We start from the raw sequence: 27,817 nt of genomic DNA, 5'->3' as shown, positions 1-27,817 counted from the left end.
TATATATTTTCAACAGTAAGAGGATATGGAGAAGGAGAAGAGGCAACATAGCGTGATAAATGCTGAGATTTAATAAGCAATTGCACTTACATGTAAATGGAAGTTACAGCGCATATAATAAATATAGATGGAGGTGGCATTTTCTATTCGCTTTTTTTCAATTAGCTGAGTTAGCAGCTTGACTTTAGTACTAGCAGCGCAGAGTTACCACAACACTATCTTCATTTCAAGATGAGCCAGATATTTTCAATTGGTGAAAGGTCTGGACTGCTGTCAAAGTCAGTCAGTCAATCAGGAGAGAGAGGGGGTGGGGCAGTGGCTCTGTGCCTGAATGGACACAGGGACCTGTGACTCGGCTCAGGTGCCCCCATAGCAAGCTGCTTGCTGTGGGGGCACTCGACAGGGGGGAGGGGCCAGGAGCACAGAAGAGGGACCCGAGAAGAGGAGGATCCGGGCTGCTCTGTGCAAATCCATTGCACAGAGGCGGTAAGTAGAACATGTTTGTTATTTTTGTTGGGGAAAAAAAAAAAAAGGATTTTACAATCACTTTAACCACTTAAGGACCGCCGCATGTACATATACGTCGGCAGAATGGCACGTACAGGCACAATCACGTACCTGTACGTAGCTGCCTTCCCGTGGGTCCAAACGGACCCCCAACCCCCCCGGGAACATGCGGCTGTCCAGTTTGCTGTGGGAGGGATCCAAGATGAGGGGGCGGCCATTCGTTTCTGGCCACCCCCTCGCGATCGCTCCCAGCGAATCACCTGCTTCCCCTGCCTGTGAACGTAAACACAGGCAGGAGGAAGTGATGTCATCTCTCCTCGTGGCAGTCTTTTTGTCCGGCGAGAGGAGAGAAGACATCTAACAGTGAGTTGCACCCAACAGCACACTGACACCAGGTACACATAGGCACACTAACCCCCCCCCCCCAAGCCCCCAGTCACAGTGTCACTGATTGCAGTGATCATTTATTTACTGATCACTGCATTTAGTGTCATTTGTGACAGTAAAAAGTGTCAGGGACATTAGCTTTAGGCCCCTTTAGGTCCAGGGTAGCCCCCTACCCCCCCTAATAAAGGTTTAACCCCTTGATCGCCCCCCAGTTAACGCTTTCACCAGTGTCACTAAGCGATCGTTTTTCTGATCGCTGTATTAGTGTCGCTGGTGCCGCTAGGTAGCCAGTTATTTTTTGAGGTTCGCCGCCAGGTTTTTATAGCGTTAGGTACACCCATACATTTTCTAAATAAAGGTTTTAACCCCCGATCGCCCCTAGAGTTAACCCTTTCACCAGTGATCACCATATAAGTGTCACTGGTGACACTGGTTAGCCAGTTAGTTATTTAGGTTTGCCGCCAGGTTTTTATATAGCGTCAGGTACCCCCATATATTACCTAATAAAGGTTTTAACCCCCCGATTGCCCCCTAATTAACCCTTTCACCAGTGATCACCGTATAAGTGTTACGGGTGACGCTGATAAGTTAGTTTGCTGTTTATAGCATCAGGGCACCCGCCGTGTATAACCCAATAAAGGTTTAGCCCCCTGATCGCCCGGCGGGTGATCTCAATAAAATGTTAGCGTCAGTCAGTGTCTGCGTCGCCCCAGGCAGCGCAAGGTTAGTGCCAGTAACGCTTACACCCACGCGCAAAGCATACACCCCCCTTAGTGGTATAGTATCTCATCTATACTAGCCTACCCAGCAGTTAAGGGTTCCCAAAAACGCATAGTTAGCGGGATCAGCCCAGATACCCGCTAGCACCTGCGTTTTGCCCCTCCGCCCACCCAAGTGCAGCATCGATCGATCACTGTCACTTACAAAACACAACACACATAACTGCAGCGTTCGCAGAGACAGGCCTGATCCCTGCGATCGCTAACAGTTTTTTTTGGAAGTGTTTTCTACATTTGCCGACAGATCAGGTGCTTTTTTACCTGTGAATTCTTACTAGTGTACCACTAAATTTAGAGCCCATGGCAAAGCGAATGTACACTAGTAAAGAGGCCTACGATTTTCTGAGCATGACAGATAGTGAAGAGGAGGTCACGCATCTGTCAGATTCTGACTCAGAATACATCCCCATAGAAGACAGCGGCTCCATGTCAGATAGCTCTGTCGACCAAGTTGTGGTCCCTGCTAAGGGCAGGTGTACCCGACCCCATTCTGATGTTGTTGAGGAGCAAGAACCGCAGGACCCTTGTATGAAGCAGAGAGCCAGTACTAGCGCCGCTATTCCTTCTGGTGAACTGGCAAGCACCAGCGGCCTAGTACACCCTGGTCGTTCATCCAGCACTGCAGTATCACGTGGTGACGTGGCAAGTTCCATAAGTGCAGTTCAAGCTGGCGAGGTGGCAAGCACAAGTAGTGTCCCGCTGCCACAAAGAAGACGACAAAGACAGGCCCGTCGTGCCCTTCCTGCAGAATTCGCCTATCCTGATTGGGTCCCCACCACTGCTGCAGAACCCGTACTTCCCCTATTCACTGACCAACCCGGTATTCAGGTGGAAACAGCTGATTTTACGCCACTTAATTTTTATTCGCTGTTTTTCACGGAAGATCTCTATAGATCTATGGTGGACCAGAGTAATTTATATGCTGGTAATCACATCGCCGCTAATGCCCAGTCCGTCCTTGCCAGAGAATGGAAACCACTTACGGTTTCCGAATTTAAAACCTTTCTGGGCCTCAACATGGGCATACACAAATTTCCGAAGTTGCGGACTTATTGGTCCACATGACCATATGCCCGTGTTCTCTGCTTCCATGGCCAAGAAACGATACTAGACTATCCTGCGGTTCTTGCATTTCAATGACAATGAACTTTGTCGACCACGTTAAAACCCTGAATACGACCGGCTCTACAAAATTCGGCCCCTCATAAACCACTTCAACGAACGTTTTGCAGCCTTGTATAATCCCCATCAAGTTGTCCGCGTTGACGAGTCCCTAATTAAATTTACTGGCCGCTTGTCCTTCAAGCAGTACCTTCCCAGCAAGCGTGCCAGATACTGGGTCAAGCTCTATAAGCTCTGTGACAGGGCAACAGGCTATACATGGAGGTTTATGAGGGCAAAGATAGTCAGGTAGAGCTGGAGGACTGCCCAGATTACATAGGGAGCGCTGGCAAGATTGTGTGGGACTTTGTGTCACCCTTTTTCGGAAAGGGGTACCACTTATACGTGGACATTATTACACGAGCGTGCCACTTTTTAGTCACTTGTTTGATCATCAGATTGGAGCATGTGTAATAATTTGCTCGCTGTGAAGTGGCGGGACAATAAGAATGTTTTTGTTCTTACCACCCTTCACGCAGACACGACAGTACAAATTCGTACGGCGGCTGGTGTTGTGGAGAAACCCCTCTGTGTTCACCAATATAACAAAAATATGGGAGGGGTGGACCTCAACGACCAGTTGATAGCACCGTATCATATTGCCCGTAAGGCGAGACGCTGGTGCAAAAAAGTGTCTCTGTACTTATTTCAATTGGCTTTACTGAACGTTCATGTCATATACAGAGCTCTAGGACGGACTGGATCCTTCCTTAAATTCCAAGATGAGATCATCTTAGAACTCCCGTAACCAGGCGGTTCTGCACCTCACCAGTCCCAACCAAATGCAGTAAGCCGACTGCTTGAGGCATTTTTCTTATGTCCTCGAGAGTACCCCTACCCAATGAGCCCCGCAAAAAAGATGTCGTGTCTGTAGCAAGCCGGGATATAGGTGTGACACCCGTTATTTTCCCCGCTGTCCTGACAATCCTGGTCTTTGCACTGGCAAATGTTTTGAACGCTTCCACACACAAATGAAGTATTAGCGTAGGGTTAAGCATTTCACAGGCTAGGCACACTTACACAGGGTCTCCCAAGATGCCATCGCATTTTGAGAGACCCAAACCTGGATAGCAAGGAGACTTGGGGCAAATGGCCAAGTTTTACATCCATGGGAGCCCCATAGGCACCATCCTACACATGCTTACATTAAGGCACGTGGGAGGAAACGGTTGCCTATAAACTATCATCGCTTGCCAAGTCAGTTGCCCTCTGGGTACGTTACACATTGATGATATTCTGGTGATCTGGAGAGGCCGGGAAGAGGAATTGCACAAATTTATGGAGGAAATGAATTTGAATGAATGATTAAAATATTAGATTAACGTATAGTTTTGATCAAGTTGAAATTCCCTACCTGGAGCTCCAGATCACAAAAAAAAAAAAAAAAAAAAAAAAGGGTAGTGCCCTCAGTGTACCGGAAGCCAATGGCTGCAATCATGTTATTGCGGGTAGACAGCTTCCACCCAAAAGGCCTTAAAGGGGTTGTAAAGGAAAAAAATGTTTTCCCTAAATAGCTTCCTTTACCTTAGTGCAGTCCTCCTTCACTTACCTCATCCTACCATTTTGCTTTTAAATGTCCTTATTTCTTCTGAGAAATCCTCACTTCCTGTTCTTCTGTCTAACTACACGCAGTAATGCAAGGCTTTCTCCCTGGTGTGGAGAAAGCCTCTTGAGGGGGCGAGCAGGAGGGCCAGGACGCTCTATTCTTTGCAAATAGAGAAAGGAGCTGTGCGTTAGTGAGCGTCCTGACACTCCTGCTTGCCCCCTCAAGAGGCTTTCTTCACACCAGGGAGAAAGCCTTGCATGACTGTGTGTAGTTATAGACAGAAGAACAGGAAGTGAGGATTTCTCAGAAGAAATAAGTTAAGGAGGACTGCACTGAGGTAAAGGAAACTATTTAGGGAAATATTTTTTTACCTTTACAACCCCTTTAATTGAGGAGATTCCAACGGGTCAATTTCTATGGATTCGAAGAAATTGCACTAAACAAACGGATAAAAAAAAAAAAAAAAAAAAAAAAAAAAAAGGGAGGCTGTGGAAATGTATGACAGATTTGAAGAAAGTGGTTACCCCCAAAAGATCTTAATAAAGGCCAAAGGGAAAGTCTTAAGAAGAGACAGAGTGTCCCTGCTGGGTGATAAGCCCTCACGTTTGACTACTCAGGATAAACATCACGAACCAATACAATTCATGAACAGCATGGCGTTCAATAGTGTAAATTAAGGGAGATCTTGAATCAACGCACGGGGACGTTCACTGATGCGGATGGCTCGACTGTCTACTCCATCAAAAGTTTGATCAAACGTACCCACTACACGTGCGATCTATTCTATAGCATAGAGTGCCCATGGAATAAAATTTACATAGTCAAGACGAAACCGCCAGTTACGCATCGGTGAACATCTCAGGGATATTAAGAAGAAGGAACCTGAGAGTCCTCTGGCACAGCATTTTCTTCAAGATCATCAAGTGCCAGAGGCCTTAAAGGGAAAGGCATCTATGCCCTCATATTTAGCAATAGACGTGGGGACTTTGATAAGATCCTCCTTAAGAAGGAAAAGTTCTGAATCTATAAAATTAAATATTCTCTTGCCTTTGGTCTTGAATAAAGAGCTTAAAACGGAACTTCAATAATTTTTTTCCATTTGTCCATCTATTAAATCCTCTGCCCTTGTTTTAACTTTGGATAGTAAAACATTTTTCTGTCAGTAAATACATTATACAGCCCACTTCCTTTTGTTGTCTCGTAAAAAGCATAGGCTTATGAAATCATGCACAGCTCTCTCTCTCTCTCTCTCCTGAAAGTTTGCCATAAGAGGGCAAAAGAGAGCTGCAGAGCTGGAGGTGTGCGCCTATGTAAATCCTGGAACTGAACAGGCAGCCGCTTTAGCTGCCCACAGTTAAAATGGCTGAAGCCAGACTCAGTGGAGGGAGATTTCTGCAGCATATTTGGCAAGTACAGAATCACAGTATATATAAAATATGCAAAGTGGTTGGAGGGAAGCTTCCCAATGGCAAAGATGTTTTTATTACGTGAGCAGACTGCAGTTCCCTTTTTAATCTACAAGTCTTTCTTGTATAAATGATCCTCAAGCGTCTAAGATGTTGATCTACTGTAAGCCCACAATCTGCCTTTTCTATTTTCTTTGGGTGTCTATTTCTGTATTTATTCAGTTTAGCCATTATGTTATTTTGCATTACTCTAATTGGGTCAGGGTACGTGATTGTTTTTTATTTAATTTGTATTTAAATTAGTATATGCTAATGGAGCTTATGTACTTTTAAAAAGAGTTCAGTTCCCCCTTAAGTTTGTTTAGGGGCTGGATCAGGTGGTGTCATAGTACGTCCCAGCTAGGGGGCGCTACATCCTGAAGAAGCTGGGTTTCCAGTGAAATGTGTTGACATCATGTAGGCACATGCCAGCCATTACTAAGCACGTCCTTTACTTTTCCATCTACCCAGGGAGCCGCGGCATCACCCCAGCATACAACCAGACACGTGGAGTGGAACGCAGCCATCCCAATTTTCTGTGTGCCGTGATCGTTTACCAAATCAGAACATCTGCTATTATATGCACACAGATATCAAAGCACAGTCATCTTGTTTAGCCAACATGCACAGCACTACTTAGTCATATTCTGCTAACCTCTTCCGGAGCAGCTTTGAGCAGTGTTCTCCGATGAAAGAAAACCTCCAGGTTTGAGACATACATCTATACATTACACTGTATGATGAACTTATCTGGCCATTGCACCTTGCATCATTGAGCATGGAGGCGGGACTTGGTCCTTGCCATGTGATCCATCCACCCGGCTGATTTCCTCCACTCCTAGTGTACCGGTGCAGCATTCTACACTGCATATTTATTTGCTGCTTTTGTCCTGCTTGTTAGACCGCTCCATGTGCTCATCGCCCGATATTCACTTTCTGACCTACAATCACATTGTCATGTACAGTCCAGTCCATCACACTGGAGTTAAGCGCAGATAGATTGGCCCATTCAACTATTTTTTTTAACCAGCAGCACAGTCTCCATGGTCCAGTTTGTTAAAGGGGTCGTAAAGGTTTGTCTTTTATTTTCTAAATAGGTTCCTTTAAGCTAGTGCATTGTTGGTTCACTAACCTTTTCCTTCCAAATGTTTTTTTTCTTCGTTTTCTTTGTCTGAATTTCTCAATTCCTGTTCCTTCTCAGTAAACTGTTGTGGCTGACTAACCCCTAGCCAGATGATGGGGGCAAGCTTACTGAGGAGAAACAGGAAGTGAGAAATTTAGACAAAAGAAAAAAAAATTTAGAAGGGGAAAATCTAAAGAAAAGGTATGTGAACCAACAATGCACTAGCTTAAAAGGAACCCATTAAGAAAATAAAAAACAATGATTTTGAGCTGCCCAGATCCTCTAGTTGTGAGTTTACTCGAACCTGAATCCTACGAAGTGACTCAGCTATCTTAACTATCTGTAAAATGTGTTGTCTGATGGAGAATTTGGGCTCCGAGGGACTTCAATATCTAAATATTGGTCATTGATTGGCCTTCAGTATTAGTTATGTTATGTAGAGGGGCCGCAATTCAGGATCCATCCCTCAATTTGGGTCAATAATGGTTCTATATTTAGTATAGCAAGCATTTGTTGTACTGTGATATTGTCTATATGCTTGGATGCCTGCTCATATGTTACCCAGTATCATTTTCCCTCTTACTTTTGTTTGTTATGATTGAAATTATATATATATATATATTTTTTTTTATTATTTATTTATTTTTTTCTCTGTTTTCCCCCTTTTTTTGTTTTACTTTCCTTTCCCCCTTTTTTTTTTTTTTAATTACGACTTACTATGTGCAGAGCATGCGAGGATTGTTCGCTGCTCTCTGTGTTGACGCATATAATCTTTACTTGAAAAACAAATAAAAATCATTGAAACAGAAAATAAAAAACAAACCTTTACAACCCCTTTAACACAGCAACGTACAGTTATGCCGCGTACACACGATCGGTCCATCCGATGAGAACGGACCGATTTCATCGGTTAACCGATGAAGCTGACCGACGATCGGTCGCGCCTACACACCATCGGTTAAAAAAACGATCGTGTCAGAACGCGGTGACGTAAAACACGACGTGCTGAAAAAAAACGAAGTTCAATGCTTCCAAGCATGCGTGAATTTTTAACCGATGGTCGTGCCTACTAACGATCGGTTTTGTCCTATCGGTTAGGAATCCATCGGTTCCAATTTAAAGCAAGTTGGCTTTTTTTTAACCGATGGTTAAATAACCTATGGGGCCCACACACGATCGGTTTTGACCGATGAAAACGGTCCATCAGACCGTTGTCCTATGTTTAACCTATCGTGTGTACGAGGCCTTAGGGGGTTTTTCACCTGTGATTTAGTCAATCACCAGGCATTTTTTCTGCACCCATGTACTCGTGACAAGGGCGTAGTGGTAGCCATAAATGATTTGTTGACCCTACAGTGACCCGTCATTGTGTCCTTGGGGGTTTCTTATTTTCCATGTTGCCGCTCTGTCAGGTCAGAGTCATTTTTCAGGGAGTCCACTTATTACATAGTTCCCCCAAGTTTATTGCTATTTGTATAGCTCTATTGGGCATGTATGAGCTGTGTATATGCATGTATAAAGTGTGGTGTCTGGCGCATAATTTTTGGTTTATAATAGACAACTTTGTCTTTTTTTTTTTATTGGTGATGGAGGGTGGTTTCCATTTAATATTTTAATGTTGCAATTTGAATATGTTTTGTTACAATAAAATTGACACAGTTTTCAATATATATTTGTTGAATCTCTTGACTGTGTAACCAGACTCTAGTGGCTCATAGGTATGGTCCTTGGGCAACTCTGTCTGTTTGCCTTTTCTTTATATGTAAATGGCTAAGTTTTACGGTTACTGGAAAAGTAAACTTTTGCAAATAAATTCATTAATCTATAACTTAATCAGAGAAGGTAATTTCCGCATATGCATTTCTACAGCATATGCTCAGTTTGTGTATGTTTGTGGTGGGTTTAAGGTGAGATATGCATTAAGGTGAAAAAACTTCTGGCAGTGACCGCCCCCCCCCAGCCCCTCAGTCAATCAAATCCAATGACGCGGGCACCGGGGTGCGGGGCCGAGTCCTGCATTCGGTGGCTATGGACGACAAATCCTGGACATGGGAGCATGCCCACAAGGTAACCCCAGGGGAGAGTGCTTCTCCTAGGGGGTTATCTGATGCGGGGAGGAGCCGCGAGAGCCACTGGGGGACGCCAGAAGATGGTGTTTGTGGCCACTCTGTAAAACAAACTGCACAGTGGAGGCAAGTATGTCACGTTTGTTATTTGAAAAAAAAACAAAAAAAAACCCGAACGTGTGTATGCTCCACCGCAGTGTTTCCCATAGGAAAACTGCTGGGAAAAAGACAGCCGGGAATCGCGGCAGAAAAAAAAAAAAAAAAAAAAATACGTTCTCATTTTTCCCCGCTGGGAAAACTGCCTGCCATGGAGCATACACACGGCCCGGTTGTGTGTACGAGGGCATAAGGCCCCTTTCACACGATAAGCCCACTCGGATCCGCCTGTCCATTTTTCAGGTGGATCTGAGCGGAGCACCTATTGACAGGTGGATGTCAGCGGAGAAACAGACGTATGGCAATACGTTCAGCCATCCGTCTAGCGGATCAGATGAAAATGGAAATGCCGTCAGTTTTCATCCGATGTCCCATAGAAAATCAGCGGGGCTCTGACAACTCCCGTCCTGTTTCATTAACGGAGTGATCTCCCGCTAAGTGGATCTGCCCCTTGTGAAAGGGGCCTTATAGCAAGAGTGAAGGTAAGACACAGCAGGGAGAATTGTGCTCAGCTTTTGTTTCAACTTCTACAAAAAATAAACCTATTTTAGATCTTACTGCTCTAAGTGGTCAGGAAAAATGTCTAAAGGGACCAATTTGGTACTTACAACGTCAGATTCATTCATCTTGATGGTCATTTTGTTGACAGCATCAGTAGCTCTATTGAACATCTTGAGGAGTCCAGCTCCACTCAGAGCCTGAGTGCTGACAGCACGAGGAAGCTAAAAAGAGAAAAACGCCACTTGTTTTTACCTCTTGCAAAACATTCTTCACTCTAACCTAATAAAAAAAAAAAAAAAAAATTACCTCATCCTTTTCTAAAAATTCACGAACATCCGGGTCTTGTAATAGTGTTGGGTGGCTGACAATTCTCTGCAGGTACCTGTGGCAGACCATGTGATGGTTTATATACAATCCATCAATGTGACAACCTCGAATATAAAAGTCGTCAGAGGTCCCTCTTCTATGACCAAGAAATAGATGTCGCTATACTAAAATTTAGGTTTCTTACCTCTCCAGAGCAGCTCGTCTTCGCTCCAAAAAATCAACTGAAGAGGAATCCTCTTTCCCAACTTTCACTTTTGTCATACCTGAATAAAGTATAATAGACATATAATGGAGGAGGTTCACATATGTGAATCAGGCAAACTGCTAAATATCTGTACCTATACTCTCTACACAGCATGTATCAAACACAAGGATACAGGCAAAATCCAGCTTGCCAGGCCATTTCATGCATGAGACCAAGATAAATAGACAGATGGAGTCGGCAACAGTGTGATCCGTGTAGCATGTTTATCGATTACATAATAGTGACAATAAAAACAAAAAAAACAACGCGTTTCAGCACTAGCCTTAGCAAATTGAACCACTTCCATACAGGGCATTTTCACCCCCTTTCTGCCCAGACCAATTTTTAGTTTTTAGCGCTGTCGTACTTTGAATGACAATTGCGACAAGTTTTGTATATATATATATATATATATATATATATATATATATATATATATATATATATATAGTTTATTTTTGATTTAATAAATATCAATTTTTTTTTTCCCCCTCAGTTTAGACCGATACGTATTCTACATATTTTTGGTAAAAAACAAAAATCGCAATAAGCGTATATTGATTGGTTTGCGCAAAAGTTATAGCGTCTACAAAATAGGGGATAGATTTATGGCATTTTTTATTTTTATTTTATTTGTTTACTAGTAATGGCGGCGATATGCAATTTTTTTATTGTGACCGTGACATTGCGGCAGACATAGAAGAAGGAAAATCACCGCTCAAGGTGGGTCTGCTATAGGGTCATACACAGGTGTAGGATTCCAAGGGTGCTGGCAGTGCACTAGGCAAGCATGGGCGTAAAATGAAGGATGGATGGCCGCACTCCAAACCAAACAGGTTGTCTTTATTTAAACGAACAGCAAAACATACCAGATCACAGCAACAGAAACAGGAGGATAACCGACGTTTCGCACTGACTTAGTGCTTATTCATGGCGGCAGACATATTGGACCCTTTTGACACATTTTTGGGGGGACCATTCACATTTATACAGCAACTAGTGCTATAAAACTGCACCGATTATTGTGTAACTGTGACTGGCAGGGAAGGGGTTAACACTAGGGGGCACTGAAGGGGTTAATATGTTCCCTATTAAGCGATTCTAACTGTAGGGGGACTCACAAGGGGAGGAGACCGATGTGTGTTCCCAGTACAGAGGAACACACATCGGTCACATCGAACACACATCGGTCTCCTCACCTCTGACAGGAGGTGATCTGTGTACACAGGGTCATGTGCGGGGCCGCCAGTAGCGCACACGCGCACCCCCTAGATGGCCGGAAGGGAAAGGACGTCATATTGCTATAGCCCGGTAAGGAAAAGGTTAAAATTGTAAAAAGGTAAAAAACATTTATATCTGTACAAACTCCACCCAAGAACAAAATTGCCACATTTATCCAATAAGGTGGTTAGTACAATGATAGCAAAAGCAGACAGAAAAATAAACCGCACTCGCCACATCACTTGCGTGTATTCTACATATACTCTAGTTCAGTTGTTCCATTTATATGTAGACAATTTTTATACAAGCATGCCACTTTTAATTACAAATTGGCGCAAGTGGCAACGTGCAATCTAATCGCCAGAGCTTCCCCCCAACCCAACTTTGTCGGTGGGAAAAGAGCCTGCTTGAGGTCCAACGAATTGTTTGCTGTGAGAAAGAAGGACAAACAGAACGTTTTCATTCGGTCTTCCATTCACGCAGACACAGCAGTCCAAATTACCACGGCGACTGGCGCTGTTGAGAGGCCCCTCTGTGTCCACGAATACAACTTTAAAATGGGCCGCAAGGTCAGACGCTAGTATATAAAAAAAAAAAGTGTCTGTATACTTATTCCAATTGTCAAAGTGCACTTGAAATTGCACTTGGAAGTGCAGTCGCTGTAGATCCGAGGGGGACACCCAAGGAAAAATAAAACAGCATTTTAGCTTGCACGATTGAATAAAATCAGCAGAGCTTCCCCTCATTTCAGATCTACCCCTCAGATGTACAGCGACTGCACTTTCAGTGCAATTTCAAGTGCAATTTGCACTTGTAGTGCAAAGTGGATTTCCCTTTAGTAAATAACCCCCATTGTCTTGATTCAAGTGAAATCTAGACAATTCTAGGTAAAAAAATGGATCAGGATGCAACAGCACCTTATGATGCGAGACCAAGAACTGCTCCTTGCATGAAAGAGCCAACTCTGACACTCCATTTAGTGAAGCGATAGCCAACAAAGAAGCCACTTTCCGACATAAAGGACCAACAGAATCCCCCGATTGGTTCAAAAAGTGGCCTCTGCATGAGCAATCCAGTTCCAGTCATAAGGACACAAGAATGGCCTGACAGGCGAGACTGTCTATGTTACACACAGTATGAATCAAGGAGTGGGAAACAATGGCCTCTGGGGAAAAAAAAAAAAACGTATAGGGACTAACTCTGACCCTTAACTACGCCGGAGCAAGTACCCAGCAGACGCAATGACTGCCAGGCACCCGCAATCGCTCGTGACAGAGCAAGAACCAGGATCTTTGTGTGTAAACACATAGATCCTGGTTCTCTCAGGGGGTGAGGAGACAGATCATGTGTTCATACAAAGTATTCTCTCTCTCTCTCTCTCTCTCTCTCTCATAAAAAAAGCCATAAGTCTGTCCCCTATTTTGTAGATGCTATAACTTTTGCGCAAATCAATATATGCTTATTGCAAAATTTTTTGCAAAAATATGTAGAAGACTACATATCGGCCTAAACTGAGGACATTTTTCTCAAAATTGTTGCTGTACTTTTGTTTATAGCAAAAAAATGCAGAGGTGATCAAATACCACCAAAAGAAATCTCTATTTATGTGAAAAAATAAAAAAGCAGTAAAATTTGTTTGGGTACAGCGTCACACGACCACGCAATTGCCAGTTACAGTGACACAATGCCCTATCACAAAAAATGGCCTGGGCATTGAGCAGCCAAATCTTCAGGGGCTGAAGTGGTTAAGGCCAATCTCCTTTCCCTTACCGACAGGAGAAAGAAAAATAAAACTCTCCCACTCACATATTTCTGCGGGTGCCACTTCCTGGCTTCATCCCAGGCAAAAAATATTTCCAAGTCCTGTAATAGAAGTTCCCCGAAGCCGACTTCCAGGGGCTCAACAGTGCTGAGATACAGAACTCAAGACCACGAGTTCCCGCTATGTCAGTGTACCAAGCCCTCCTGGGCCAATTCGGCTAACATTATCAGTGTTACCCCCTTACGGATACTTCACAAAAGATGTGGCAGAAGTCGAAACAGAGGGAAATCGTCAAATAGGGGAGAACTGGTCTCTAAGGTGTTACCAGTGCATTAACCCCTATTACCACTGGGACCCTCGTCCCAGACACAACCTGACCCTACTTGGAATCTAGCATAGTCACTGCAGAGTTCCCCCTGCCGCTTGTCTATACCAGGAATATGCACAGATGATAGAGAGGTACACCTTCCTGAGCCGCATTACTCCTGGTGGTCGATATATATGCCCCTCCAGAGGCTTTTCCGGATAGAACCTACAACTGGTTTGTACCATAATCTAGAGCAAGGCGTACTGGCCAAACTCTCCAAGATATCTATGGGCAGTATTCACTCCTGTGGAGACCAAGTCCTCAAACCAAATGGCATCAGTGGTTCCAATACCTGAAAAGGAAGAATTCAACCTTTCTAGATTCCGAACCATCAACCACCAATCTTTAGCTGTGCACTGCTAGGGGTGTTTTGACTTACAGTTGTACAGGCCCCCCGGATTAAGCAATAAGTGTTACTAAACATCTTCGCAGAAAGATCAGGACTCCTGCCTGACCAGAGGGCACTGTACTGTGTGGCAGAGCTGTGTAGATCACATATCTGAACAAACGAAAATTCCTAGGTGGGTAAAGCGGCTCCCTTATGCGTGTTCTATTTATTTAGTTAAAGAACAAAGGATGATTTTTACTGTTTTCAACACAAGGGACACATCCTACTCACTGTATGTCCCTTGTTCTGATACTTCCATTTGTGATTTTGGCTGAACTTAAGCTTTAAAACCATAGCACGGCCTTTGCTGAACTAGAACACCTACCCAGAGATAGTTGGGCTTTGTCTGGCCATACATAACTGACTTTCTCCTTCTGAAGGCAGATGTTTGCACACATTTCACTGCACTCTTTGAAGTCTCTTTACTAATACTTTGTATTCTAGAGCTGCGGACTACAAAAACACAGACTACGACAGAATGGGATCATTACATTGCAAACAAGATGTCATTTTTTTTAAATCTAAAACATAATATTGGAAACACAATGTTCTCCAGTGTCCACTACCTACCTATGAGGTTTTTCTCAGGAGGTGGAGCGACAATGAACCCACTCTGGCAATGCTTCTCTGACAGCTTCTCATACAGGCCCAAGAAGTCACTGAACCTTCTCTTCACAGTGAAATTTTTGCTCCGAAACATTGGTAAATTGGTCTGGTATAGTAAAAGGGAAAAAATAAAATAAAAATTGAGGGGAAATCAAATACACATATGCGATTACTCAGATTAATAATGTTACAAACTGCTCAACTGTCCATTTTACAAATTAAATTTCAGGCCATTTTTACACTGATCAGTTTTTCTTCCGTTAGTGTGTTAAAAAAAAGTGGAAGAAAAATGCATGGGCATTAAATCCTATGGAGCGGTTCACATTGGTAAGTTGCAAGACTGTTGTGTTATTCAAAGCCCTGCTTGTTGCAGGTTTTGAGACACGTTCTTTTTCACAGGTGCAAAATGCACTGGAAACGCGGTAAAAACCATGTCAAAAATGCATATGCGTTTTTACAGCCTTACAGTAACTAAGGATGCCTACCAGTGCAAGTAAATAAAAGTGCAAGGTATGTTCACATAGTAAAGGTTAAAGATACAAAATTATACATTATTCAAAAAATTTGAACAAATGATGAATGAATACAAAAATTAAAAAGTGGTGAGTAAAAAACAAAATAGAGCATAGGCCATATGCTCAATTTAAGAAAAAACACAACCATAAAGAATTGTGTAATTTAAAATAAAACAACACTTTTGCAAAGTGGAAATTTAACTAGAACTTTATATTGGAGAACCTGGAATTCTGCTGCTTACCCGGGTTGAAACTTGATAAGCTACATATGCATTCATGCCATCACCTGAGGATAAAATTTGCAGTTATTACTCTAGCACAGTAATCGTTTCAAGTATCAAACATTGATTAAAATATCAGTTCTCTTGTTAAAAAAAAATAATATCAGTAGAGCTGTTTATTAGCTGTGCCTTGTTGGCCATTAAGCTGTAAAATATTGAATTTTCAATATGGTTACTAGGGATGAGCTCCGGTGTGTTCGCACTCCCCGTGCAAAGCCCGCCAGGAAGACGGCACGGTGCTGCGTTAATCACAGGCAGTGAGACATTTCCCGTTCTCTGCAGCCAAGCATCGGGACAATGTCTCCCTGCCTGTGATTAGCGCAGTGCCGTGCGGTCTTCCTGGCAGGCTCTGTACGTGGACTGTGCGAACACACCAGAGCTCATCCCTAATGATTACATTTAATGAAGGTACAACATTTAGCAACATATTGCTACACTTAGAGGCGCCTCTCCTCTTTTATACCTTGTAACTCCTGCTGGATTTTGCTTTTAATCCCCTTGTGGATAGACATTTTATAGTTACATTGCTATAATCTATTTATATGGACTATATACTGAAGGACCTATAAGAAATGGTTATGGAACAAATTCATTTGCGTTTCCATTTTTTTATGGGGAAATTTGTTTTGATATACAAGTGCTTTGGATTACAAGCATGTTTCTGGAACGAATTATGCTCGCAATCCAAGGTCTTACTGTATTTATATTTTTCAGAACATTTACAGGCAGAATGATTGAAGCAAAAAAGGTAAGGCTGCAAAAAAACAAAATGTCAAAACACTGAAAGACAGAGGCTGAATATTTCTGTTTACCAAGTGCTGCTGGATAAGTTAAATTAGGTTGCCTGACATCTCAGGAGGATACAAGATTTAACCACATGTTACACAGAATATAATTAGTCACTTTGAAAAAATGCTTACCAATCTTCTCAGGGTCTGTGATATTGATGTTAAGCTCAAACTGGTCCTCCTCCTCTTCTTCTTCTTCTTCTTCTTCCTCCTCCTCTTCTTCTAACTAAGAACCACAAATAAATCAATTATTTAATTTACATGCACTTATGACCAACTTAAAAGCGGAGTTCCACCCAAAAGTGGAACTTCCGCTTAAACCACTCCTCGCCCCTTACATGCCATATTTCACGGCTACAGGGTGGCCGCTGTGTGCGGATCTCCTATTTATACGAGATAACGCACTCACACCTGCAGGGGGCATGCAGCTTCTGTGGTGATTATTCACTGCAGAAGCCAACCTGCGGGTGCCAGGCACTCTGTCTGTCGGCACCCACCGATCACAAAGCCAGTATATAGTATACAAACTATATATCCCATAGTTTGTAACCGCTATAAAGTTCGCAAAAACCAATCAGAATAGATATTTGTCTAAAATAACAAAGAAATTTGATGTTTTTCCAATTCTTTTATTGAAGCAGAAAGATAAACGTTGGACAAAAAAAATTGATCAAATACCACCAAAAGAAAGCTCCATTTGTGTGAAAAAAATGACAATTTTATTTAAGTACAGCGTTGCACAACCGCACAATTGTCAGTTAAAGTAATGCAGTGCTGTGTTGCAAAAAGGTGACCTGGTCATGAAGAGGGGTAAATCTTTTGGAGGTCAAGCGATTAATGACAGAAAAAAAATATGCCTAAAGGACCAGGTCTATGAGCCTCCCGGAGGCTCGCAGTCTTGGTCCTTAAGGCAATTTTTTCTTTCTGCCATGTGCAATTATTTTTTGGCCATAGAGACCCACTTTATTTAGTGAGTGGGTGGGTAACAAGAGTTTTCTCCTTTATTATACCTCTTAATTTGGAGGCTCCCCTTACTTTTGTTTAATGACAGATTCTCTTGCATGAGGACATAGTTCCAAGATTAGCTACAGATTTACCAGCATGTTTGATCGTTTCTAGGGCTGAAACAACTGATTAAATCGACAACTAATCGATTATGAAATTATTATTCGATTACTATTTTCATAATCTATTAATCGGCCAGTAACATAATGGGGTTAAAAAAACTAAAATTGGCCCCTTATAGTAACAAAAAGCAACTAAATCGCTACTGTAAATATTACTTTCACTGTTCCACAGTAAAAAAAAAAAAAAAAAAAAAAAATGAACCCTTTACAGTAGCGATTATTTTCTCTTTTTCTACTATAAAGGGCTAATTTTTATTTTTAACCCCATTATGTTACTAAACGTCATAGACCTGGTTCACAGCCAATGTGTTTTTTGCAGAAACACACTACAGTTAATTTAACATGATTTCCTATGGGACACATTTCACGCCTATGCTTTTTTTCAACTGCTGCGTTATCTGGAAAGGATCGAGGACTTTTTTCAACATGAAATGGTGCTTTTTTTGGTTCAATATACTTCAATAGAGAAGCTGCAAAAAAGCACGTAATGCGTTTTTGCAGCAATGTGTGTTTTTTAATCTGCCCAACAAAAAATTGGCCAAAAAAAAAAAGCAAACGTGCAAATCGCAGCCAAATCACGTGCACAATAGTCAAAACGCACAGCAAAACACTGCAGAAACAGATCAAAAGCAAACTGCATAGGTGTGTACTGAGCCTTATGCTGGCCAGACGCATCAATTTTCAGACAATATTAATACAAAAAATCTTTGTACATTCGCTGAAGATTTTCACTTGCTTAAAGCGGTGGTTCACCCTCCATGACAACTTTTTAGCATAAAATGAGGCATAGTAGCGCGAGCTACAGTATGCCTGTCTTTATTTTTTTAGCCCCGTACTCACTGTGCACTCGTAGCGACAAGATTACGACTCCCCGCGGGGAATGGGCGTTCCTATGGAGAGGGAAGGTGATTGACGGCCGGCTCTGGCACGTCACGCTCCCCGAAGACAGCAGGAACAGGTCTCGGCTCTTCACGGCGCTATACGGCGCCTGCGGACAGACTATGCGCAGGCGCCGTGAAGCGCCAAGTCCTATTTCAGCTATTTCCGGAGAAGCGTGACGTGCCAGAGCCGGCCGTCAATCACCTTCTCTCTCCATAGGAACGCCCATTCCCCGCTGGGAGTCGTAATCTTGTCGCTACGAGTGCACAGTGAGTACGGGGATAAAAAAATAAAGACAGGCATACTGTAGCTCGCGCTACTATGCCGAATTTTATGCTAGAGGAAAAAAAAAAAAAAATGTTATTAATAGGGTGAACCCCCGCTTTAACATTCAGTTTAAAATGAATGCAATTTCTGAACAAAAACCACATACACTGTCTGAAAATTCCTTTCACCAAGAAGTTTTTTTTATTATTTCTAATGATATCTGATATTTACCAGATTCACCCTCTAATAGTATATCTAATCTGTCAGTTATTCTCAGAGTGAATTAGAGATTTTGCTGCCTAACCATAGAATTGGTTATTTATATTTACCACTGCATAGAGATATTTAAGTATAAATTGCCTTTTTTTAAACTTTACATATTAACTAAAATTATACACCACACTTTTTTAAAAAGGTAATTAACCGATTAAATTGGAACAAAAAAATCGGCCAACTAATAGATTATGAAAATAATGGTTAGATGCAGCCCTAGATGTTTCTATGAAATTTAAGCAATAAACTAAACCGTTGGTTGATGGCTTGAAAGGGGGTGAAACAGTTATCTTTCAGACTTATTTTTAAAAGTTTTATAAAAATGACAGGTTTTGTCGTTTCTCCACCTAAATTACCTCTTCAAATGACTTCTGCTTTGGGGGTGCAGAGGCCGCTGCAATGAGCATAGGGGTTGTGAGTTGAGGCTCCTCCTTCTGAGTACTTTGAGAATTGTCCACTGACAGCTTGACGGTAGATTCTGCAGGATAGGAAAGACTGTCAACACAGTGACCATAAAATGCACAAGAGATGCAATAAACGCAACAGTGTACCTGCAAAAATATCCTGGTCATCATCATCCAGGAAGAGGCCATTTTCTCTTGAGGTTTCTTGTGGAGTCTCTTTCTTAGGCTCTGGAGTGATTACTTGTTTACTCTAAAATAGAAGTGAGATTAGGAGCTTAAGCCAAATGAGGACAGGGATCATGGATACAATAGAAGTCTGATGGTAACGTTACAGATAAGATCCCAGTATCAATTTTCCACTAATCAACCTGGAAGCAAGCCAGCATGAGATGTCCATTACACTGAGCCACACGCTAAATCTACCTATTTCATCTGCTCTAGAAGATATAAACTTTACAAGCATTTCGGGCATCACTCTTAGCCCTCATGCACACTGGACATTATTGGATGTTTTTACAGCAGCTGTTTTTGGGAGAAGACTTTTTTCTAGTCATTAAACTCTCCATCATGTTATCCTATGTGTCCATGCACACATAGGGGCAGATCCACAGAGATCTGCACCCACGCAGCGTATCGGAGATACGCTACGCCGCCGTACCTTACCTGGCTTTAAATCGAATCCTGGAAGAATTTGCGCCAGAAGTTACGGCGGCGTAGTGCATCTCTGGCGGCGGAATTCAAATGGGCGATTAGGGGGCGTGTTTCATTTAAATGAAGCGCGTCCCCGCGCCAAATGAACTGCGCATGCGCCGTCCCGAAATTCCCCGCCGTGCATTAGCGCAAATGACGTCGCTAGGACGTCTTTTTTTTAAACATAGACGTGAATTACGTCCATCCCGATTCACGGACGACTTGCGCAAAAAAAAAAAAAATTTAAATTAAACGCGGGAACGATGGCCATACTTAACATGGCAAGTATAACTATACGCCGCAAAACACCAGCTTTAACTATACGCCGGAAAAAGCTGACTAGAGACGACGTAAAAGAATGCGACGGCCACGCGTACGTTCGTGGATCGTCGGAAATAGCTAATTTGCATACCCGACGCGGAAAACAACGCGAACTCCACCCAGCGGACGCCGAAGTATTGCATCTACGAAGCCGTACGCCTGTCGGATCTAACCCAGATGCCGTTGTATCTTGGTTTGAGGATTCAAACTAAAGATACGACGCAGGTAATTTGAAAGTACGCCGGCGTATCAGTAGATACGCTGGCGTACTCGCTCTGTGGATCTGCCCCATAGGCTGTTATCAGCAGTTTTGGGAAGTGGCGTCTGAGCAGTAAAAAAAAAAAAAAAAAAAACACACAACACTAGTTGGTTCAGAGACGTGCTCCAATGGTGATAAACGTCGACAAATGCTCAAAATCGTCGCTCACAAGCTTTTACCGTTTTTGATGCATTGATAAATATATATATATATATATATAAAAAAAAAAAAAAGCTATTGCAAAAACTTTGAAAAAAAAGCAGAAAATTTTGGAAAAAACTCACTGCAAAGCTCCTGGCGTTTTTATCAGGGCTGTGGAGTCGGAGTCGAGGAGTCGGAGTCGGGGGAAATTTTGGGTACCTGGAGTCGGAGTCGGCAAACAATGCACCGACTCCGACTCCTACTAAATTTAGATTGGAATAAAAAATAAAAAAAAGCAAGTTTAAATGTCCCAATTCACAAAAAGTTATAATTAATGACTTCTCTACTGTAAGGCCCCATACACACCATAGAATCTATCCGCAGATAAATCCGTGCAAACGGGTTTCAGCGGATAGATTCTATGGTGTGTACACTCCGTGGGATATTTATCCGCAGATAAATCTCCCCTGGGATGGATTTCCAGCAGATGGATATTTGCTGACATGCTCAACAAATCCATCTGCTGGAATCCATTCCAACGGATGGATCCGCTCGTCTGTACAGACTTACCGGATCCATCCGTCTAAAGGGATTCCCCGCACGCGTCGTAATGACTTGACGCATGCGTGGAATTCCTTATATGACAGCGTCGCGCCCGTCGCCGCGTCATAATAGCGGCGACGGCGCGACACGTCATCGGCAGAGGATTTCAGCGCGGATTTCAATGCGATGGTGTGTACACGCCATCGCATAGAAATCCTCTGAAATCTTTGAGAGGATTTATCCGCGGATACGGTCCGCTGGACCGTATCTGCGGATAAATCCTCTCGTGTGTATGGGGCCTTAGAATAAAGACCAATGCATGCAGTGCCTCACGTAACCGCAAAACGAACACGTTAAGTGACCGTGAAGAAGCATGCTTTTCATGTGCTTCACTATATGGCACGCAACGCACAATTAGGAGCGGCAATACTTATACTTTCCATAGTGTTGTGTTCTGCTTTTACAGGGAACGCAGCGTCCATGTGTAACCTAGCCTCTCACTGATAAGGGATTAAATAAATATGTTTTTTGCAGGACTAGAGAGTGAGACACTTGTATAAGAGTGAAGGGAATGGAGGGCCAATAGTTCAGGACTGAAGCTGTAAACCATTGGAAAAACTGCTGTCATTTAGCTAAGGCTATAAAAACTTGTAAACTCCGATTGTTAGCTTAAACTTTAAACATGACTATGGGATTCTCCTAGGAAAATCATGTTTTAGAATAAATGCCCCTTCCTGGATCCTCCCACTGCCCTATCTTCAGCAGCAGATAAGCACACAAAGGAGAAAGCAGCAGCCCAACTACCTCTCTAAGATTATTTTTAGCCCTAAAAATAATAAAGTCTGACTTAAGAGCCTCTATGAAAGAGGATCTGGCAGAGGCAATTCTCTTCCTTAGAACTCTACATTGAATTGATTTGCATTTGCTAAGCCTATAACTACATTTCAATATTAATATAAACCATTTCTAGGCTTTACAGATTTTGTTTTTGGTTCATTATAGATAAGCTTTGTTTTTGTTCTAAAACAACCAAATAATGTGGTTTGTATTTTTGAACTGGTAAAAATCCTGTTCCTGATGTTTATGCCTGCTGCTACTATCCAGCCACTTGATTGATTAATACATTTTTTTTATAAAACGTTGTTTTCATTGTGTTTGTCTTTTTCTTAAACTGTGCAATACAGTAGACTGTTGGCTTCCCAGCCAGTAGTCCTGTGGTAGGTTGCGTTTCTTTCCCTCAAGGAATGTATAAAATACATTTGCATATTAATACAGAGGAGTCGGGGAGTCGGAAGTACATAAAACTGAGGAGTCGGAACATTTACCTACCGACTCCACAGCCCTGGTTTTTATAACGTTATATCAATGTACAGTGTGCACAAGGCCTTAAAATGTGACTGAGCAAAGAATATATTGTGTCCCACAGCGACTAAAAATTCTTCCACTTTATTTTTTTTTACAGGATTGGCAAATGAATGATAGGTTTGGTTGAAATAGAAAAAAAAATTAAATAAAAGTCTTCCTTCAAAGGCTGCTAAACACAAAGGAGGAAATTACCAAGACTGGAGCAGACATGCATGGCAAACAATTGGCTTCTAGCTTTTATTTTCAAAGCTTAACTAAAGCTAGAAGCTGATTAAACAGAGGTTTTTCGAACCCGGCATTGTGACCCCTTCAGGGGAGTCTGTCTCTTCTCTACCAGCTATACTGGTTACCTTTTTTACAATACTATTGCTCCCTTTACACCTCCATGCTGCCTTTGGGTTTTCAACCTCAGGACCTTGCGGCCTGGCTGGACCCACTGGCACTTGGTTGGCTTTCAGATAAAAGAAAGAGGCCTTGATGAGATAGATGGACTAGCCCAGAGGAGATTTTGGTGGCGATCAGGTCCCTCCCTACTGGGAAATCCCTGGGCCCAGATAGCCTCCTCATGGAAATTTGTAAGACCCATGGGGATCTGCTTGCTCCTAAATTGGCCCAGTTATACTCTGTGCTCCAAAAGACCCTACTTCATTTGCCTCATATAGGCTAATTGCTCTCCTCAACACAGATCATTAAAATCCTCACTAAATTGCTCACCATGAGATTACAGCCCTTATTACCAACCATCATGACGATATCAGCTTTATGGCCTATAGAGCAACTGACATAAAATTTAAGGAGACTGTTCACCAACATGCATAAAGCAATATCTCAAGTATTCTAGGGTGGTGGTCTCCCTAGACTTTGAAAAGGCCTTCGATACAGTGGAATGGCCCTTTCTTTGGGAAGTCCTCCGTACAATGGTGTTCCCACTGATATTAATGAAATGGTTGCAAATACTATACAAAAAACCCACATCAGCTATTCAGATATAGGGGGGGGGGCGCTTCCTTCTATGCAGGGATACTCGGCAGGGTTGTCCCCTCTCTCCAGCCTTATTTGCCATTGCAATGGAACCAGTGGCGGAGGCACCTCCCTACACATCAAAGGGTTGTGTGTTGGATGGCTGGAGGAGAGGGTGGCTCTGTACGCAGACGACCTACTTTTTCTTAATGATGCCGACTCATCTCTCAGGGGGGCCATACAAGTCCTTAACTTATTTTCATCTGTCACAGGCCTTAAAGTCAACTGGGCCAAGTCCCTACTGTTTCCTATAGACCCGCACCAATGGCTCACACAGATGTAGTTGCAGTGGCTTGAGAGCTTCAGGTACCTCGGGGTGGTGGTTTCCAGACAGGCTTTGGATTATATATTACTAAATTTATCCCCAGTGTTACAAGAGGTTTGGCTAAAGCTGAAGGCATGGGAGTCACTACCCCCATCACTTTTAGGACTTATGAATCTGATAAAAATGAAAATCCTACCAAAATTCACATACTTATTTTGGCATTCCCCGCAATGGATCCCCAAATCCTTCTTTACCCGCCTAAATCGCCTCGCTTATATGGGGGCCTCAGTCCCCTTGATATAGATGGTCCACGTTAATCCCAAGGAGGCCTGGCATGTGCCGAGGTTGATATTTTTTGCCCACCCAGTTAGTCACCGCTGCCTGGTGGCTCAGCCCAGACACAACCAATCCCACTACGCTAGTTGAAGCAGTGGTGAATTTCCTAGAAGCGCTGAAATTCCTATTTTCCACATGTTACCGACACCCTCCACGCACACTTTACTGTGTGCGTGGGGAGCTGGACTTAAGATTAAAAGATACCCCAAACAAGCAATCTCTCCTAATGCCCCTTTATGGTTAAACCCCACCTTGGATCACATTTACAAACTACCAGAACCACAAACCGGGACTAAATTTTAGCATCAAAACAATTACCCAGGTAGTCATCAACCAATTCCTGGCCCCTTTCTCCAAATAGTTTTCTGATTTCAACGTCCCCCGGTCCTATTTCTTTCATTATCTCCAGTTCTCCCGTGCCTTCAGCTGCCAATTTCCCCACTCTGCCCCTCAGGTAGTCCAGTCCGCTATGGAAGATCTCCTCAGATCAGACTTTGCAAATAAGCCCACCTCTCAATTATATTCTTATCTGATAATGACCTCCCTGCCTGCTCTGGAGAGAAGTCAGTGGTCACAAGACATCCTAGACCTGGATAATGATGACTGGGATTTCCCCTTTAGTTCCCTTGTCTATCTGAGAGATTGTTTAATCCAATTTAAGATGGTCCATCCGACATATTTCTCCCCATACAGATTACACAAAATGAATCCTGATTCTCCCCTTGGGTGCTGCCGCTTTGTCCATGTTTTTTGGACTTGCTCGGCTATTGTTGGGTACTGGGAAGAGATATTGTCGTTCATTAACCAGGTCACCGCCATACCATTACAATGCTCTATGTCAATCTGTATGCTGGGCTTAATTGAAAAACGAATTCCTACAGTTGCAGGACGTAGTGGGATTGCTCTTCTATGCCCGTAAAGCCATAGCTCTCTGTTGGCGTAAACCTACTCCCCCCCCCCCTCCTCTCTCACTCTGGAAGCAACTGGTTAATAACAGTTTACCCCCTTTACAAAAAGATATGTATACCAATAGAGGCTGCCCTCAAAAATAAGACAAGGTCTGGGCCAAATGGCTAGCGGAGCCCTTAACAGCTTCTGAAGTACCCTCAAGTTAAATTTGCATTTCAGATACCCTTCACCAAGTGCAAGTCAGATGCCAATGATGAAAGTGTTGTATTGTTTAAATCTATATGCTCAAGGCCTATGTTGACCCTTCACCTTAGGAGCCAGTTTGTTACTAATGTTGTGGTGACCAAAACTGTTTAACCATGTAGGAATAACATCTTCTGTACTATGCGTGTAGTTTGTGAGGGCCATCTCATTTGCCCTTCACAACCACTGTACATAATTTTGTATTTTGTGTTGTTAAAACCAATAAACAGATATAAAAAAAAAAAAACTAGAAGCCAATTAGTAACCAAGCACAACTGCTCCAGTTTTGGTAAATTCCCTCCAATGTCTTGTACATCACAAATTATCAGCACTTTCAACTTTCAATCAGGTTTCTTTTGTAGATCGTCACTTGAGTGCTACATAGTCTATGAAGACAGTGATATTTCTGGGAACCTAAAAGGTCAGTTACTGGCCGAGTAAAGTAGTATAGGAAAAATGATGCTTTTAAAAAAAAACTATTTTGTTTATTGACAAGCCACAGTGAACAAACAGTTGACGCATTTCTGCCTATAAGGCCTTAGTCATGGTGGTTATGACTAAGGCCTTATAGGCTGAAACGCGTCAACTGTTTTCATCTGCGTTTGTTCACTGTGGCTTGTCAATAAACAAAATAGTTTTTTTTTAAAGAGCAACAACTGGAGTGCGGATCATTTTTCCTACATTACTTTACTCTGCCAGCGACTGTGGATCGAGCACTCGAGAGCTCTGCCATCTGTGTGTTGTATGGGTAGTAGCACTGACTTTTCTGTTTATACTAAAAAGGTCAGTTAGAAAACTAAAGTCCTGCTAGATCACGTTGGGCTGACCCCTTTGCAGCTATATCTATGTTAAACATTCAAATATAAAAATGTCTATACTGTTTAAAATCCAGTAATACACTGTCTCACCCTGCTCTGCACATGCACAGTTGCTCTTCATTTTTAGGCAGTGCCAAATTTGTAGACTCCGTTCTGCTGACATTCCTAAAGCAGAATTAAACCCTCCTATTCTTTACAGCCCAGGAAGCCGCTTCTGTTTGATCTGCAGCTGCCATAGTGCTGCATACTTGATCAGTTATGACACCTGCCATTTGATGTTTTGACAGTTTGGTTGAGGACACAAAAAAAATTGACAGTTGGCAAATCTGACATTCCAGGAACGCAACAGTTTTTTTTGTTAAACTGTTAAAGAGTATAGTTCCGCTTTATGATTTAAATCTGGTCACTTACTCTTTTACAATCCGCCGCCGATCCGCATAGATATTCAAAAAAGATAGTTTATAAAACTATATCTACACCGTTGTCATTTTGCTTGTGGGCATTGTGAAGCCTACAGGCACTTACTTCCTGGAAGTCTTGGATGGGGAGTGATAATTGGAAAGCGCACTGCATCCTGGGAAATGATGACACACATTTCCCAGGAGCATTAGAGGGAGATGTCAGAATCCTAGGTGGTTTCAAAGGCAGATTTTGTGGGACAGCATAGCAACAGGCATTTACAGATGAGTAAAAAAACAAAAAATATTTTTCTTTTTTAGTCGTAAGCTACAATTTAAAGCAAAATAGTTTTGTTGATGGAACCTCCACTTTAATGCTGTTCAGGGCATCAGCAAAATGGCAGCCTCCAGCAGGAAGAAAGGGGGAATGCTGGAGGCAATTTACAGCACACGCTAATTTTGGTAGCATAATTATTAATGTGGAATGTATGTTCCTTGCTAAAGAACATTATTTTTTATCAAAGTTGTTATAGGTAAAGTTCTGCTTTAAACACTGGCACCTAAAATATGCAAATTCAAGGCACCCAACTGACAGTGGAGTATAACAGACGTAGTGCCGTTTCCTCCAAGAGACAGCAGAGTACAACAGATGTAGTGTTCGTTATAATGGTTTCAAATCTATTCTGACAGTTTTAGAACCGACAAAAAAACTGCTGCTAACTGGAATTAAGGGGTTGGTTGGCCTGCTTACCTGGCAGAAAAGACCTGTCAAGCAAAATAAACAGTCTCCCAACAGTGTGAGTAGAAACAGGTATGCTAAGGGAGTTCTAAGTAAACAAAATTCTTTTGTTAGTGAGAAAGTTAAATCCCAGACATCAGGTAGTGATGGTGCTTATAAAAGAGGATCTATGTGTATGTTATACATACAGAATTTAATTTAAATTGGCACAGATAACAGTAAGTGACTCACTTTTCTTCCTCCCAAGTTACAGCGCTGGTGCTTGGCAGATTAGGCACCCAGTTCTATATAATGAGTAGGGGAAGTCCTAGTCATGACTTGCAGCTTACACATGGTATCCTCTCCTTGCTTCCAGCTAACAGGGAGGCAGGGGAGTGAAAGGAATAGGGGTGCAACGGATCATGCCCGATCCGCGATCCGAACGGGTCGACCTGTTCGGATCGGAACAGTATGCGATCCGCGGAACGCACTGCTGCCACGGCCTTAGGAAAGACCGCGGCTTCGGCCTAGCTCTGGAGCGGTCGGCCATCTTGGTACACTCGGCGGCGGTGCGCGCTGACGTCATCACCCCTCCCTCTGCTCGTGGATTTTTTTCTATTTTGCAAGAGCGCGCTGCGCCGCTGACTCTGCATGTAACCTGGAGACGGACC

The 27,817-nt window shown here is 42.7% G+C and overlaps 1 protein-coding gene across 1 annotated transcript in view; it reads right to left on the bottom strand.

Annotated features, from left to right (window-relative positions):
• SNX1 (sorting nexin 1) overlaps positions 1 to 27,817 on the bottom strand; it is a 73,114-nt gene that overhangs the window by 29,203 nt on the left and 16,094 nt on the right. Inside the window, exons 2-9 of the mRNA XM_040342921.1 lie at positions 19,268 to 19,370; positions 19,073 to 19,194; positions 16,303 to 16,396; positions 15,344 to 15,387; positions 14,551 to 14,692; positions 10,183 to 10,261; positions 9,978 to 10,053; positions 9,779 to 9,892 (exon numbers count right to left, since the gene is read on the bottom strand). Coding sequence (XP_040198855.1) covers positions 9,779 to 9,892; positions 9,978 to 10,053; positions 10,183 to 10,261; positions 14,551 to 14,692; positions 15,344 to 15,387; positions 16,303 to 16,396; positions 19,073 to 19,194; positions 19,268 to 19,370 — 774 coding nt within the window. The remainder of the gene's footprint in view (positions 1 to 9,778; positions 9,893 to 9,977; positions 10,054 to 10,182; positions 10,262 to 14,550; positions 14,693 to 15,343; positions 15,388 to 16,302; positions 16,397 to 19,072; positions 19,195 to 19,267; positions 19,371 to 27,817) is intronic.

Source organism: Rana temporaria, chromosome 3, assembly GCF_905171775.1.
Source record: "Rana temporaria chromosome 3, aRanTem1.1, whole genome shotgun sequence".
NCBI lineage: Eukaryota > Metazoa > Chordata > Amphibia > Anura > Ranidae > Rana > Rana temporaria.
This window is presented reverse-complemented; position numbering and strand designations above follow the sequence as displayed.